General features: G+C 43.4%; 1 protein-coding gene across 3 annotated transcripts in view; it reads left to right on the top strand.

Moving 5' to 3' along the window:
- Nucleotides 1-14,099, top strand: part of LOC106564658 (rhomboid-related protein 3-like) — a 63,600-nt gene that overhangs the window by 33,165 nt on the left and 16,336 nt on the right. For 2 of the 3 annotated variants that reach the window (XM_014130848.2, XM_014130846.2), the window contains 3 exons: nucleotides 6,715-6,873; nucleotides 9,071-9,298; nucleotides 9,805-9,953. In XM_014130848.2, the coding sequence (XP_013986323.2) occupies nucleotides 6,715-6,873; nucleotides 9,071-9,298; nucleotides 9,805-9,953 (536 nt within the window). Of the gene's footprint in view, nucleotides 1-1,459; nucleotides 1,654-6,714; nucleotides 6,874-9,070; nucleotides 9,299-9,804; nucleotides 9,954-14,099 lie in introns of those variants that run through there. The other variant, XM_014130850.2, reaches the window with a different exon arrangement.

The following is a 14,099-nucleotide window of genomic DNA, read 5'->3' as shown; positions in this document are numbered from 1 at the left end:
CATCAGTGCTGTTCCCATATTGTAATGTGTCTGTCATCATCAGTGCTGTTCCCATATTGTAATGTGTCTATGTCATCATCAGTGCTGTTCCCATATTGTAATGTGTCTGTCATCATCAGTGCTGTTCCCATATTGTAATGTGTCTATGTCATCATCAGTGCTGTTCCCATATTGTAATGTGTCTATGTCATCATCAGTGCTGTTCCCATATTGTAATGTGTCTATGTCATCATCAGTGCTGTTCCCATATTGTAATGTGTCTGTCATCATCAGTGCTGTTCCCATATTGTAATGTGTCTGTCATCATCAGTGCTGTTCCCATATTGTAATGTGTCTGTCATCATCAGTGCTGTTCCCATATTCTAATGTGTCTGTCATCATCAGTGCTGTTCCCATATTGTAATGTGTCATGTCATCATCAGTGCTGTTCCCATATTGTAATGTGTCTATGTCATCAGTGCTGTTCCCATATTCTAATGTGTCTGTCATCATCAGTGCTGTTCCCATATTGTAATGTGTCTATGTCATCATCAGTGCTGTTCCCATATTGTAATGTGTCATGTCATCATCAGTGCTGTTCCCATATTGTAATGTGTCTGTCATCATCAGTGCTGTTCCCATATTGTAATGTGTCATGTCATCATCAGTGCTGTTCCCATATTGTAATGTGTCTATGTCATCATCAGTGCTGTTCCCATATTGTAATGTGTCTGTCATCATCAGTGCTGTTCCCATATTGTAATGTGTCTATGTCATCATCAGTGCTGTTCCCATATTGTAATGTGTCTATGTCATCATCAGTGCTGTTCCCATATTGTAATGTGTCTATGTCATCATCAGTGCTGTTCCCATATTGTAATGTGTCAATGTCATCATCAGTGCTGTTCCCATATTGTAATGTGTCTATGTCATCATCAGTGCTGTTCCCATATTGTAATGTGTCTGTCATCATCAGTGCTGTTCCCATATTGTAATGTGGCTTTCCTATGTCTTATGTGAAGCCCTCAGAGGGACAACAGGGTCTTATTGGGGGAAAGGGATCTGGTAAACCTTGCATGGAATTTCCATTAGGCCCCCATTGTTAAGGAGGGGTTCCCCACATCACACTCATCCCTGCCTGCCAGTGAGCCTGTTGACTGCAGAATTTGAACTGGAGTCTGAAGGGCTGAATGTGGAGCTGGTGTGTGGGAATGTATATGTGTGGGTCTTAGTGACAGTGTGTAGGCATGTGAGAGAAAGGGTGTGTGTTAGTTTCAGTTTGAGAGAGAGTTGTACGAGTGTGTGTCTAAGAGAGATGTGGGAGACAGGGGGTCTGAGATCTGAATGTAGGCTAAATATGGGGTTTGGGGCTGGGTTGTATTGTGGGGGTCTGTGGGGGGGGCTGAGAACAGGGGGTTTAGGGGGGTTGGGTGTTCAGTAAGGGACTGTAATCCGTCAGAGGGGTAAACAAGCTCTCATTCTGGACCAGACAGTCTGGTAGATACAAACAGAGACGGAGAGCAGTAGGACTGGACTAGACACAGACAGTAGTCTCCTATGACACTATTAACTGGCGAACACACGTGAGACATGGTTCTGGGTTCTGGGATTACACAAACTAGAGACATGACAAGATGTCCCCGGCAAAAACTGGAAGGCATCCTGCAGGAAAAGGTTAGTCTGGTTCACTTTCCCTTTCAGGGAGGGTGTGTGTGTGTGTGTGTGTGTGTGTGTGTGTGTGTGTGTGTGTGTGTGTGTGTGTGTGTGTGTGTGTGTGTGTGTGTGTGTGTGTGTGAGCACGGCATCAAGACAGATATAGTGTTGGAGTGTGTGAAATCTGAGTTAATGTGGTCGATTTCAACTTATTTATTTAGCACCAACAGTCTTTATAGTCACCAAAATGCTCCGACCGTATTGCAGCATCTTTAAACGACGACTTTTGGAATCACCATAAGAAGGACTGCATGAGAGTCTCTCAGTTGTTGTTCTGAAGAGCAGAATGGAACAGCCCTTTATCTCCACCTGCCATTCTATTGCCGTAGAAATGGAATCGAATCAAATTCATTTGAATTTATCACATAGTCAAATAAATAAAATACACAAGAATGGAGCTGTATACAGGGAGTAGCAGTACCAGATCAATGTGGAGCTATATACAGGGAGTAGCAGTACCAGATCAATGTGGAGCTATATACAGGGAGTAGCAGTACCAGATCAATGTGGAGCTATATACAGGGAGTAGCAGTACCAGATCAATGTGGAGCTATATACAGGGAGTAGCAGTACCAGATCAATATGGAGCTATATACAGGGCTCTAGTACCAGATCAATATGGAGCTATATACAGGGAGTACCAGTACCAGATCAATGTGGAGCTATATACAGGGACTACCAGATCAATGTGGAGCTATATACAGGGAGTACCAGTACCAGCTCAATGTGGAGCTATATACAGGGAGTAGCAGTACCAGATCAATGTGGAGCTATATACAGGGAGTAGCAGTACCAGATCAATGTGGAGCTATATACAGGGAGTACCAGATCAATATGGAGCTATATACAGGGAGTACCAGTACCAGATCAATGTGGAGCTATATACAGGGAGTAGCAGTACCAGATCAATGTGGAGCTATATACAGTTAGTACCAGTACCAGATCAATGTGGAGCTATATACAGGGAGTAGCAGTACCAGATCAATGTGGAGCTATATACAGTTAGTACCAGTACCAGATCAATGTGGAGCTATATACAGGGAGTACCAGATCAATATGGAGCTATATACAGGGAGTACCAGTACCAGATCAATGTGGAGCTATATACAAGGAGTACCAGTACCAGATCAATGTGAGGCTATATACAGGGAGTACCAGTACCAGATCAATGTGAGGCTATATACAGGGAGTACCAGTACCAGATCAATGTGGAGCTATATACAAGGAGTACCAGTACCAGATCAATGTGGAGCTATATACAGGGAGTACCAGATCAATGTGGAGCTATATACAGGGAGTACCAGTACCAGATCAATGTGGAGCTATATACAGGGAGTACCAGTACCAGATCAATGTGAGGCTATATACAGGGAGTACCAGTACCAGATCAATGTGAGGCTATATACAGGGAGTACCAGTACCAGATCAATGTGAGGCTATATACAGGGAGTACCAGTACCAGATCAATGTGGAGCTATATACAGTTAGTACCAGTACCAGATCAATGTGAGGCTATATACAGGGAGTACCAGTACCAGATCAATGTGAGGCTATATACAGGGAGTACCAGTACCAGATCAATGTGAGGCTATATACAGGGAGTACCAGTACCAGATCAATGTGGAGCTATATACAGTTAGTACCAGTACCAGATCAATGTGGAGCTATATACAGGGAGTACCAGTACCAGATCAATGTGGAGCTATATACAGGGAGTACCAGATCAATATGGAGCTATATACAGGGAGTACCAGTACCAGATCAATGTGGAGCTATATACAGGGAGTACCAGATCAATGTGGAGCTATATACAGGGAGTACCAGTACCAGATCAATGTGGAGCTATATACAGGGAGTACCAGTACCAGATCAATGTGCAGTTGTATGAGATATTTGAGGTAGATATGTACATGAAGGCAGGGTAAAGTGACTAGGCATCAGGATAGATAATAATAAGGTATGTCAGGTAGATAGGTACAGGAAGGCAGGGTAAAGTTACTAGACATCAGGATAGATAGTAATAAGGTATTTGAGGTAGATATGTACATGAAGGCAGGGTAAAGTGACTAGGCATCAGGATAGATAATAATAAGGTATTTGAGGTAGATATGTACATGAAGGCAGGGTAAAGTGACTAGGCATCAGGATAGATAATAATAAGGTATGTCAGGTAGATAGGTACATGAAGGCAGGGTAAAGTGTCTAGGCATCAGGATAGATAATAATAAGGTATGAGGTAGATATGTACATGAAGGCAGGGTAAAGTGTCTAGGCATCAAGATAGATAATAATAAGGTATTTGAGGTAGATATGTACATGAAGGCAGGGTAAAGTGACTAGGCATCAGGATAGATAATAACAAGGTATTTGAGGTAGATATGTACATGAAGGCAGGGTAAAGTGACTAGGCATCAGGATAGATAACAATAAGGTATTTGAGGTAGATGTGTAAATGAAGGCAGGGTAAAGTGTCTAGGCATCAGGATAGATACTAATAAGGTATTTGAGGTAGATATGTACATGAAGGCAGGGTAAAGTGACTAGGCATCAGGATAGAAATAATAAGGTATTTGAGGTAGATATGTACATGAAGGCAGGGTGAAGTGACTAGGCATCAGGATAGATAATAATAAGGTATGTCAGGTAGATATGTACATGAAGGCAGGGTGAAGTGACTAGGCATCAGGATAGATAATAATAAGATATTTGAGGTAGATATGTACATGAAGGCAGGGTAAAGTGTCTAGGCATCAGGATAGATAATAATAAGGTATTTGAGGTAGATATGTACATGAAGGCAGGGTAAAGTGACTAGGCATCAGGATAGATAATAATAAGGTATTTGAGGTAGATATGTACATGAAGGCAGGGTGAAGTGACTAGGCATCAGGATAGATAATAATAAGATATTTGAGGTAGATATGTACATGAAGGATAGGGTAAAGTGACTAGGCATCAGGATAGATAATAATAAGGTATGTAAGGTAGATATGTACTTGAAGGCAGGGTGAAGTGACTAGGCATCAGGATAGATAATAATAAGGTATGTAGGTAGATATGTACATGAAGGACAGGGTAAAGTGACTAGGCATCAGGATAGATAATAATAAGGTATTTGAGGTAGATATGTACTTGAAGGCAGGGTAAAGTGACTAGGCATCAGGATAGATAATAATAAGGTATGTCAGGTAGATATGTACTTGAAGGCAGGGTGAAGTGACTAGGCATCAGGATAGATAATAATAAGGTATGTGAGGTAGATATGTACTTGAAGGCAGGGTGAAGTGACTAGGCATCAGGATAGATAATAATAAGAGTAAAATAAAGAACAGAGTGGCAGCAGCAAATGAGGAGTGGAAAAGTGTGTGCGTGTGTACAGCATGCGTGTTTGTGTTGTCGGTATGGATGTGTGTGTGTGTGTGGGTATGTAGTGTTTTAATGTGTTAGGGATTTGTGTGGGAGTGACAGTGTAGTGTGAGTGAGTGTGTATATGGTGTGTGTATATAAAGTCTAGTGAGTGTGTGTAGGGTCAGTGCAAGATAGAGTCAGAGCAGATAGTTCAGGTACCAGTAATTGATATTTATCAGTCTGGCTATTTAGCAGTCTAATGGTTTGGGGGTAGAAGCTGTCTCTTGGTCAGAGAACCGATGCTTCGGTACCATTTGCTGGATGGTAGCAGAGTGAACAGTCTAGGACTTGGGAGGCTGGAGTCTCTGGCAATCTTTCGAGCCTTCCTCTGACACCGCCTGATATAGAGGTCCTGGATGGCAGGGAGCTCGGCCCCAGTGATGTTCTGGGCTGTCTAATATCTAGAAGGAGAATCCCCATTCAAGTCAATGGTCTGTGACGTTATTTCTATGGCCTCTGCTTGTCTTCCGTTGTGCTGCCTGCCAAACGTGGCACATGGAGAAGGCAAACAAACTGTCTGAGGCTTTGCTCAGGACGATGGAATTAGATTCACTGCTCATTTAGTCTGACTGTCACACACGCGCACACACACACACACTATACGCAGGACAGCTTTATTCTGACCCTATTCACAAACGACCTGACATTCAAATCAAACACAAGCACATCCAGGAATAGAAGAGGACTCAAATCCAGGCCGTTTTTCAGTCCGTTGAACAGACACATCTGAAGTCTAAAGTGGCTCCGTTCAATTCAGTGTGAGTTCCATTGGAATGACGATCACTCATAGCAGAGAGGATTGAGGTAATGTGTAAGAATGTTTGCTCATATAACATTTGGTATGAGAAAAAGCTGTTGATACTGTTTTCTTTGATTCACTGGCGCAGTCACTGTGCTGTATATGCGTCATTGGTGAGAGAGAAAGAACTAAGGAGTGAGTGTGAAGAATTCCTTGTGTGGGATGTCTGGTACTTGCTTCTGCTTAATGTGAGAGACTGTTGTGTGGGTGGAGCCAAGGACTTGGAAGTGCTTAGTGGGTAGTAGGGGAAAGGCCATGATTCAGACGACCAGGATGTAATTGGTCAAATAGTCAGATAAAATGTAACTTTATTTAAAGTGCATCTAAACGTTTCAGGACACTTGACATCATTAAAATGAAATACACAAAACTAGCTAACCTCTTTAAAGTGTGGATATTCTCAGAAGTTATTGGCTCTTTCCTCAGCTACTGAATGTGATTACTGAAAATAATAAATGAAACAAAATGGCCGTTGGTTAGATGAGCTTTTCAGGCTCATTTAAATTCTTTACAAAGTTGCTCAAACTATGAACAAAATGTTATTTTATAGCTTTTTGGCTTATTTATTTTTGTCAGTGTTGAATGTTCGGTACAAGGCTGTACTGTGAGATTATATACTGACTTAACTTATAATTCACTTGTGATAATAACCTTTGTGTGTCTCTATGCGATAAGGCTTGTGTGTATGTGCATTGTGCCTTTGTAAATGTGTTTTGTTTGACTACATCTGTCAAGTCTCTTGTGTGTGTCTATGTCCTTGTCTCTGTGTTTATCTACAGAACTTCTAACCATATGCCTCTCCTTGTGTGTTTCAGTTCGACTCAGAGAGTTCAGGCTTCATCAGTACAGAGCGGTTCAGGGACCTGCTGGCGGCCCACGGATCGGAGCTGGACCCTCACAAGCTGGAGGTTCTATTGGCCCTCGCCGACGGCAACGCAGACGGAAAGATCTGCTACCAGGACTTTGTCAACCTGGTGAGAGTCCCGAGTCACTTCATGTTACCATAGTAACTGATAATAGTGATTGTATAAGCATAACATTGATTGTACTGTACACCGATTGGTCATGTTGAGACATATAGCGGAGAGGAAGTGGTCTTATGATATCAACCCTCTATAAAAGCATCTACACCACTATCATCCTTCTACTCACCCAGGTCTCCATGGATATTCCACGGTATTAGACAACACAGCTTGGTCTAAATTGGCAATTTCACGCGTCGTCTAGCACCTGTTGTGTTTCAGGTGAGAGGTTGAACTCTTGACCCTGGACGGTGAAGTCATCTGGAGAAATAATAAATTGTTTGGAAAGGTGAAAAGTTGTGGCCGGTAGGGGATGGGTTTGTGAAGGTTCCCCAACTCTCCCCTCTCAATTTCCATTTCTCCTATTCTCTCTTTTGTCTTCTCCGCTTCCTTCAAAGCTGTCCATTGTCTTGTACAGTGGGCTGAGAATGGGCCTGTGGGAACTTGTGAAAGAGGATCTTTGATTGGTCGGTCTAGGTCATGTCAAAGGTCAAGGCGAGGAACTGGAAGTGGGACAGAGAGGAATGAGGAACATGTACTCAAGTGATATGTGTGTGTGTGCGTGTGTGTATGTATGTGTGTGTGTTGGGGGGTGTGGCTGCTATTGTTACCCACAAAGACCACCCCTCACCCCCCTGGCTTTCACATTCACTGGAACCACAACAGAAGCCAAGCAGGGTGGGGGAAGGATAGATGAGAGAGGGAGGAGAAGTGGAAGACAGAGACAGGCTTGCTGGGGTTTATTTGCAGTTCCATCTTTACTTTGCTCAGCTGCGTATTCCATAAAGCTGTCAGCGTGATTGGGAGTTATTGCCTCACTCTCTCTTTTCTCTCTTTCTACTTTTCCTTCTCTCTCTCGCTCTCTTTATCTCCCTGCCCCTTCTGTCCCTCTCCCTCCCTCTCCTCTCTCTCCCTCTCTCTTCCTCTCGCTCCCTCTCTCTTCCTCTCGCTCCTCTCCCTGACAGTATCTCCCAGTATAACAGTAGATTGTCCCTGGTCCCACAGTCCTTCTTGGATAAATACCAATCTCTCTCTACCCTGCTCTCTTCTTCGCTGTCGGTGAATAGATAGAACGTCACTCCCTTTCTCTCTCTTTTGATTGAAAATAAGAGGAGAAGAATCGCCCCTGCGCTGCTGGAAGAAAGAAGACTGTGTCTTTATGCGGTTGGGCCACGTGGGGTGACCTGTAGAGGAATGCGTGTGTGTGTGTGTGTGTGTGTGTGTGTGTGTGTGTGTGTGTGTGTGTGTGTGTGTGTGTGTGTGTGCGTGTGTGCGTGTGTACGTTTGGTACCATTTGATCCCACTCTCTGTTGACTTTGGGCTGGGAGTGGCCATGGTAACCTACAGTCATGAAGAATCCCACACTATCTCTTGACTGCAATCAAGACTCACATAATTGGAGATCTGTTCAATTTGAATGGTCATTATAGATTGAAGAATGGTGCTATTGTAAACTACTTTTAGGATCAGAAAGAGAAAGAGAGAAATGTGCGAATGAGAGAGGGAGAGAACGAGAGAGAGAGGGAGAGGAATCAGGGAGGGAGAGAGAGAGAGGGACTTGTCCACATTCCATGTTCTATAGGAGGACATGAATATTGCTGATATGGGTAGAAGGGCTGCGTTGTCAGGCAGCTGCTGCCAGTACTTGAGACGAGCAGAAGGGCTCAGCGGTTGCTAGGTGATGACGGAGGCATTCTGTTGCTGGGGCGAGGTGGGAGGGTATGGCAGCGTGGTTGCTGTCACAGTGGGATGAAGGATGGGGGGGCTCACGACTTAAGGGAGCTATGACGACACAATGGGGCGTTGTAGGGAAGCCAGCAATAGTGTCAAGACCTGTATGGCTGGAATTTCTCCTAATTGAAAATAGACAATTATTTTATGGCCATGTTTCTATGAAGTTTCTGTTGCTCACATAAGAGAACTAAATTACTTATTGCAATGAAAGTCTCACCGAATGGACTGAGTGTCCATGAAGCCTGACCTGCAGATGGACACTGGGTAGTTGATTATGTATTTTGACTGACATCTGCACTTGTGCTCATAACAGTCTCACTCTCTCCATCTCTCTCTCTCTCTCTATTCCTCTCTCTCCCCTCTCCCATCCCTCCCTCTCTATAAATCTCTCTCTACTTCTCCCCCTCCCTGCTAGATGTCCAACAAGCGCAGCAACAGCTTCCGGCGGGCCATCCTGCAGGGGAGTCGTCAGTTGAAGGGGGCCGGGGCCCTGGGGGAGGAGGTGGGTCTGGGTCTGTCCCAGAGGCTGGTGAGGCACATCGCCTATGAGACCCTGCCCCGGGAGATCGACAGGAAGTGGTACTTCGACAGCTACACCTGCTGCCCACCACCCTGGCTCATCCTGGCTATCACCATTGCTGAGGTAACGTTCCGCTCATAGATGGGTAAATCGTAAATTCTACTTCAGTCAAATTTCCCTTAGTCATGCATGAATGTCAATGGGAGACTAAGTGAATATTCGACTGAAGTGTAATGTTAGGACGTGCCCCTGAGAGATTTAGGGCTTAGGTTCTTCAAGCATCTCTGATTAGGGTTTGATGCTGTAAAGTATTGGTTTTGATAACAAAGAGAACTCTATCGTTCAACTTCTGTTTTCAAGATAGGGTGAATTGCCTTTTGTACAGTTGTTTTTTCTTTTCTTCTAACTTGGTAGGACTGGGAGATAGCAACAGTATCATTTATCTTTTGCCCTTGGCTTCAACTCTCCGTCAAGATTTGCCTTTGAAATCAGTCTAGACTATTGTGAAACGCTACATTCTTCATGGAGACAACCTAAATATCTCTGTGAAAATTAAAACGTATCTCTTAGGCTAGCACCCAGGCTAGATCTTATATTCCTCAACAAGAACTTCCCCTCCCGTCCTCTAGGTGGCAGTGTTCATGTACTATGGCCTGCAGTTGGACCGCTGGGTGCTGCAGGTGTCCAGTCCCCACTTCCTGAGGGGCCCACTGCCATACCACCCCAAGCTACGGATTCAGGCCTGGAGATACCTCAGCTACGCCTTCATGCACGCAGGGTGGGTACCTAGCCTGGCTCGGGGAGGGTAAGACTATGCCCTCCTATAATCAGACTATGTCCAAATATACATACTTGCATACTACTTAGTATTTGGTGATGTATTGACCGTGCATGCTAATGCTAAGTATGAATATTGGGACAGTCTGATCATATCAAATGTATTTATAAAGCCCTTCTTACATCAGCTGATATCTCAAAGTGCTGTACAGAAACCCAGCCTAAAACCCCAAACAGAAAGCAATGCTTTCTAAAACTCCCTAGAAATGCCAGAACCTAGGAAGAAACCTAGAGAGGAACCAGGCTATGAGGGGTGGCCAGTCCTCTTCTGGCTGTGCCGGGTGGAGATTATAACAGAACATGGCCAAGATGTTCAAATGTTCATAGATGACTAGCAGGGTCAAATAATAATAATAATCACAGTGGTTGTCGAGGGTGCAACAGGTCAGCACCTCAGGAGTAAATGTCAGTTGGCTTTTAATAGCTGATCATTCAGAGTATCTCTACCGCTCCTGCTGTCTCTAGAGAGTTGAAAACAGCAGGTCTGGGACAGGTAGCACGTCCGGTGAACAGGTCAGGGTTACATAGCCGCAGGCAGAACAATTGAAACTGGAGCAGCAGCAGCACAGCCAGGGAGGGAGGGAGAGAGGGAGGGAGGGAGAGAGGGAGAGAGGGAGAGAGGGAGAGTATACTGGAGGCTGAGACAGGAGTGGTCGGGAGACACTGTGGCCCCATCCGACGATACCCCCGGACAGGGCTAAACAGGCAGGATATAACCCCACCCACTTTGCCAAAGCAGAGCCCCCACACCACTAGAGGGATATCTTCAACCACCAACTTACCATCCTGAGACAAGGCCGAGTATAGCCCACAAAGATGTCCGCCGGTATGGACGGTATGGAAGAGCACCAGTAAGCCAGTGACTCAGTTCCTGTAATAGGGTTAGAGGCAGAAAATCCCAGTGGAGAGAGGGGAACCGGCCAGGCAGAGACAGCAAGGGCGGTTCGATGCTCCAGTGCCTTTCCATTCACCTTCACACTCCTGGGCCAGACTACACTCAATCATAGGACCTACTGAAGAGATGAGTCTTCAATAAAGACTTAAAGGTTGTGTCGTGTCTTTGGGGGTACCATTAAACTGAAGATATGTTTATCAATTAGCTCCCTGTAATTATTATCACGCGATTAAACTGATTAATCGTTTAATTGTAATTAACTAGGAGATCGGGGCACCAAGGAGAATATTCAGATTACAAAGCTATAATTTTCCTAATATAACTTTCCTGTAGTATAATATTATATTATAGTATAGGTCGATTATCTTCTAAGTTTAAATGGTGTATTTACCTCTAGTCCAGTCTCATTCCAAAACGTCGTAAATTGTTGTATCTGCACGAACCCAGTCTTTACTAAAATCATCCATACATCAAATATCTTAAAATCATTTATTTACTACACTAAGTAATTAACAGAAAACATACAAACAGTAATTATCGTCACAAAGGATTGGTAGAGGAATGTGCCCTTGTGGGCTAAACAGGCAGGTCGGCCTGTTGAACAATGGGTCATAAACGGTCAGCTGAGAATGCACACCTACAGAGTTCATTAATATTAACAATTGACAATTGAAGGCTCACTCATTCGGGAACAATTGCAATCAATATATATTTACGCTCAGTGTGTCGTTCTGATTCTTGTTGGAGAGTAGTTCTGATGGAGAGTCTCTCTCTCGGTTAGAATGGATCTTTCAAAGCGACATTCATTAATGTCGTCATCGAATGGTTGTTTCGTTGGTCTTCGCGTTCAATGATATAATTTACTTAGCTGCAGACTAATAATTAATATCAAAGACTTGTTCTTATTCTGTCGGTCTCGATAGTCTAAAAGTTAACCACGTGGTATAGTTCACTTTCAGTAGAGTACTTGGATGGTCAAACCTATGGGCCAACTCGCAATGGAGTGGAGGCCTGGTCTGGTGAAATGTAAATCAGGGGGTGTTTTATAGTGCCCATAGAACAGGCTTGTCAAATGACGCCTGGTCCTGTATGGGTCCCTGGGGGCGTGCCTATGACTGAGTTAGATTTGGTTACAGAAATACAATTCTATCACATTACATCAGTACAATAGCATCTCATGTGTATTATAAAAGCTTTATCCTTATTAATACATTCTATACAACCATTATGTTGCAAGTCTCAAGCTGATGCTATTATATAAACAGTTTTATGGTAATATGGCTATATTGTCTCTTCTGAGTATCACAAAATTGTACCAAGCGGATCAGTTCGTAGCTGGATTCTTCACCAATCTTCCATAACTTCTCCAGCACACACATGTCGCTCGGTTCTCCAATTCTATGAGTTGGAAGAATTTCCTTTGTCTCTCTATGGGCCATGTGGCCAGAGACTCTCCTGGAATTTTAGAGTTTTTACAACCCTTTACACACAGGGCCTGGGTTGGGGGGAAGGTAGGTTGGGTGGTGGTGCAAAAGGGAGGGGGTCAACTGTCCTCCCTGTACCAAAAGAGGCCAACGTCATGACAGTTGAGACCGAGTCTGCGTCTCTCACATGGGTAGGCAGAACATTCCATAAAAATGGAGCTCTATAGGAGAAAGACCTGCCTCCAGCTGTTTGCTTAGAAATTCTAGGGACAGTAAGGAGGCGTGCGTCTTGTGACCGTAGCGTACGTGTAGGTATGTACGGCAGGACCAAATCGGAAAGATGGGTAGGAGAAAGCCCTTGTAATGCTTTGTAGGTTAGCAGTAAAACCTTGAAATCAGCCCTTGCCTTAAAAAGAAGCCAGTGTAGAGAGGCTAGAACTGGAGTAATATGATCACATTTTTTGATTCTAGTCAAGATTTTAGCAGCCGTGTTTAGCACTAACTGAAGTTTATTTAGTGCTTTATCTGAGTAGCTGGAAAGTAGAGCATTGCAGTAGTCTAACCTAGAAGTGACAAAAGCATGGATTCATTTTTCTGCATAATTTTTGGACAGAAAGTTTCTGATTTTTGCAATGTTATGTTGGTGGAAAAAAGCTGTCCGTGAAACAGTCTTGATATGTTCCTCAAAAGAGAGATCAGGGTCCAGAGTAACGCTGAGGACCTTCACAATTTTATTTGAGACGACTGTACAACCATCAAGATTAATTATCAGATTCAACAGAAGAGTTCTTTGTTTCTTGGGACCTAGAACAAGCATCTCTGTTTTGTCCGAGTTTAAAAGTTGAAAATTTGCAGCCATCCACTTGATCAGCCCTCCCCAGGGGCAGACTGGCTATCTGGCATTTCGGGCAAATGTAAGATGGGCTGGTCCATTTTTAGCCCCGTGAGACTGTCTAACTTGGGTTTTTGCACAAAATGATCATTATCTGGATAATAATGGGGGCCTGAAGCGAACATTTTTGCCAGTGTATTAAAAATGCTAGGACCGATTTCTGGTCCCAGTCTTCCCCTGGCCCTCCCCGAATCCTAACCTCTGTAACGTTTGTCAATCAATTCCTGGATGATCGTGTTAACCTCTATGGGCTAGGTGGGACGCAAGCGTCCCACCCGTGGTGCACTCCATCAACAGCAGGTGCATTTCAAGAGCGGCAAATTTGAATCCAAATAAATGTCAAAATTCAAATTTTTCAAACATACAACTATTTTACACCCTTTGAAAGATAAACATCTCCTTAATCTAACCACGTTTTACGATTTCAAAAAGGTTTTACGGCGAAAGCATAAATTTAGAGTATGTTAGGACAGTACATTTACAAGAGTTGTGTGTAATGTTGTGCCAATTCAAAGACAGGCGTCACCAAAACCATAAATCAGCTAAAATTATGCACTAACCTTTTACAATCTCCAACAGATGACACTCCTAGGACATTGTGTTAGACAATGCATGCATTTTTAGTTCTATCAAGTTCATATTTATATCCAAAAACAGCGTTTTACTGTGGCGTTGATGTTCAGGTAATCGTTTCCCTCCAATAACCGGCATTCAAGTCAGCACCACAAATTAAATAATTAAAATTAGAAAACATTGGTAAAATATTATATTGTCATTTAAAGAATTATAGATTTACATCTCTTGAACGCAATCAACTTGCCAGATTTAAAAATAATCTTACTGGGAAATCACACTTTGCAATAATCTGAGCACTGC

Source organism: Salmo salar, chromosome ssa12 (genome assembly GCF_905237065.1).
Source record: "Salmo salar chromosome ssa12, Ssal_v3.1, whole genome shotgun sequence".
Classification (NCBI taxonomy): domain Eukaryota; kingdom Metazoa; phylum Chordata; class Actinopteri; order Salmoniformes; family Salmonidae; genus Salmo; species Salmo salar.
The sequence above is the reverse complement of the archived record's forward strand: the minus strand, read 5'-3'. Positions and strand labels throughout refer to the sequence as shown.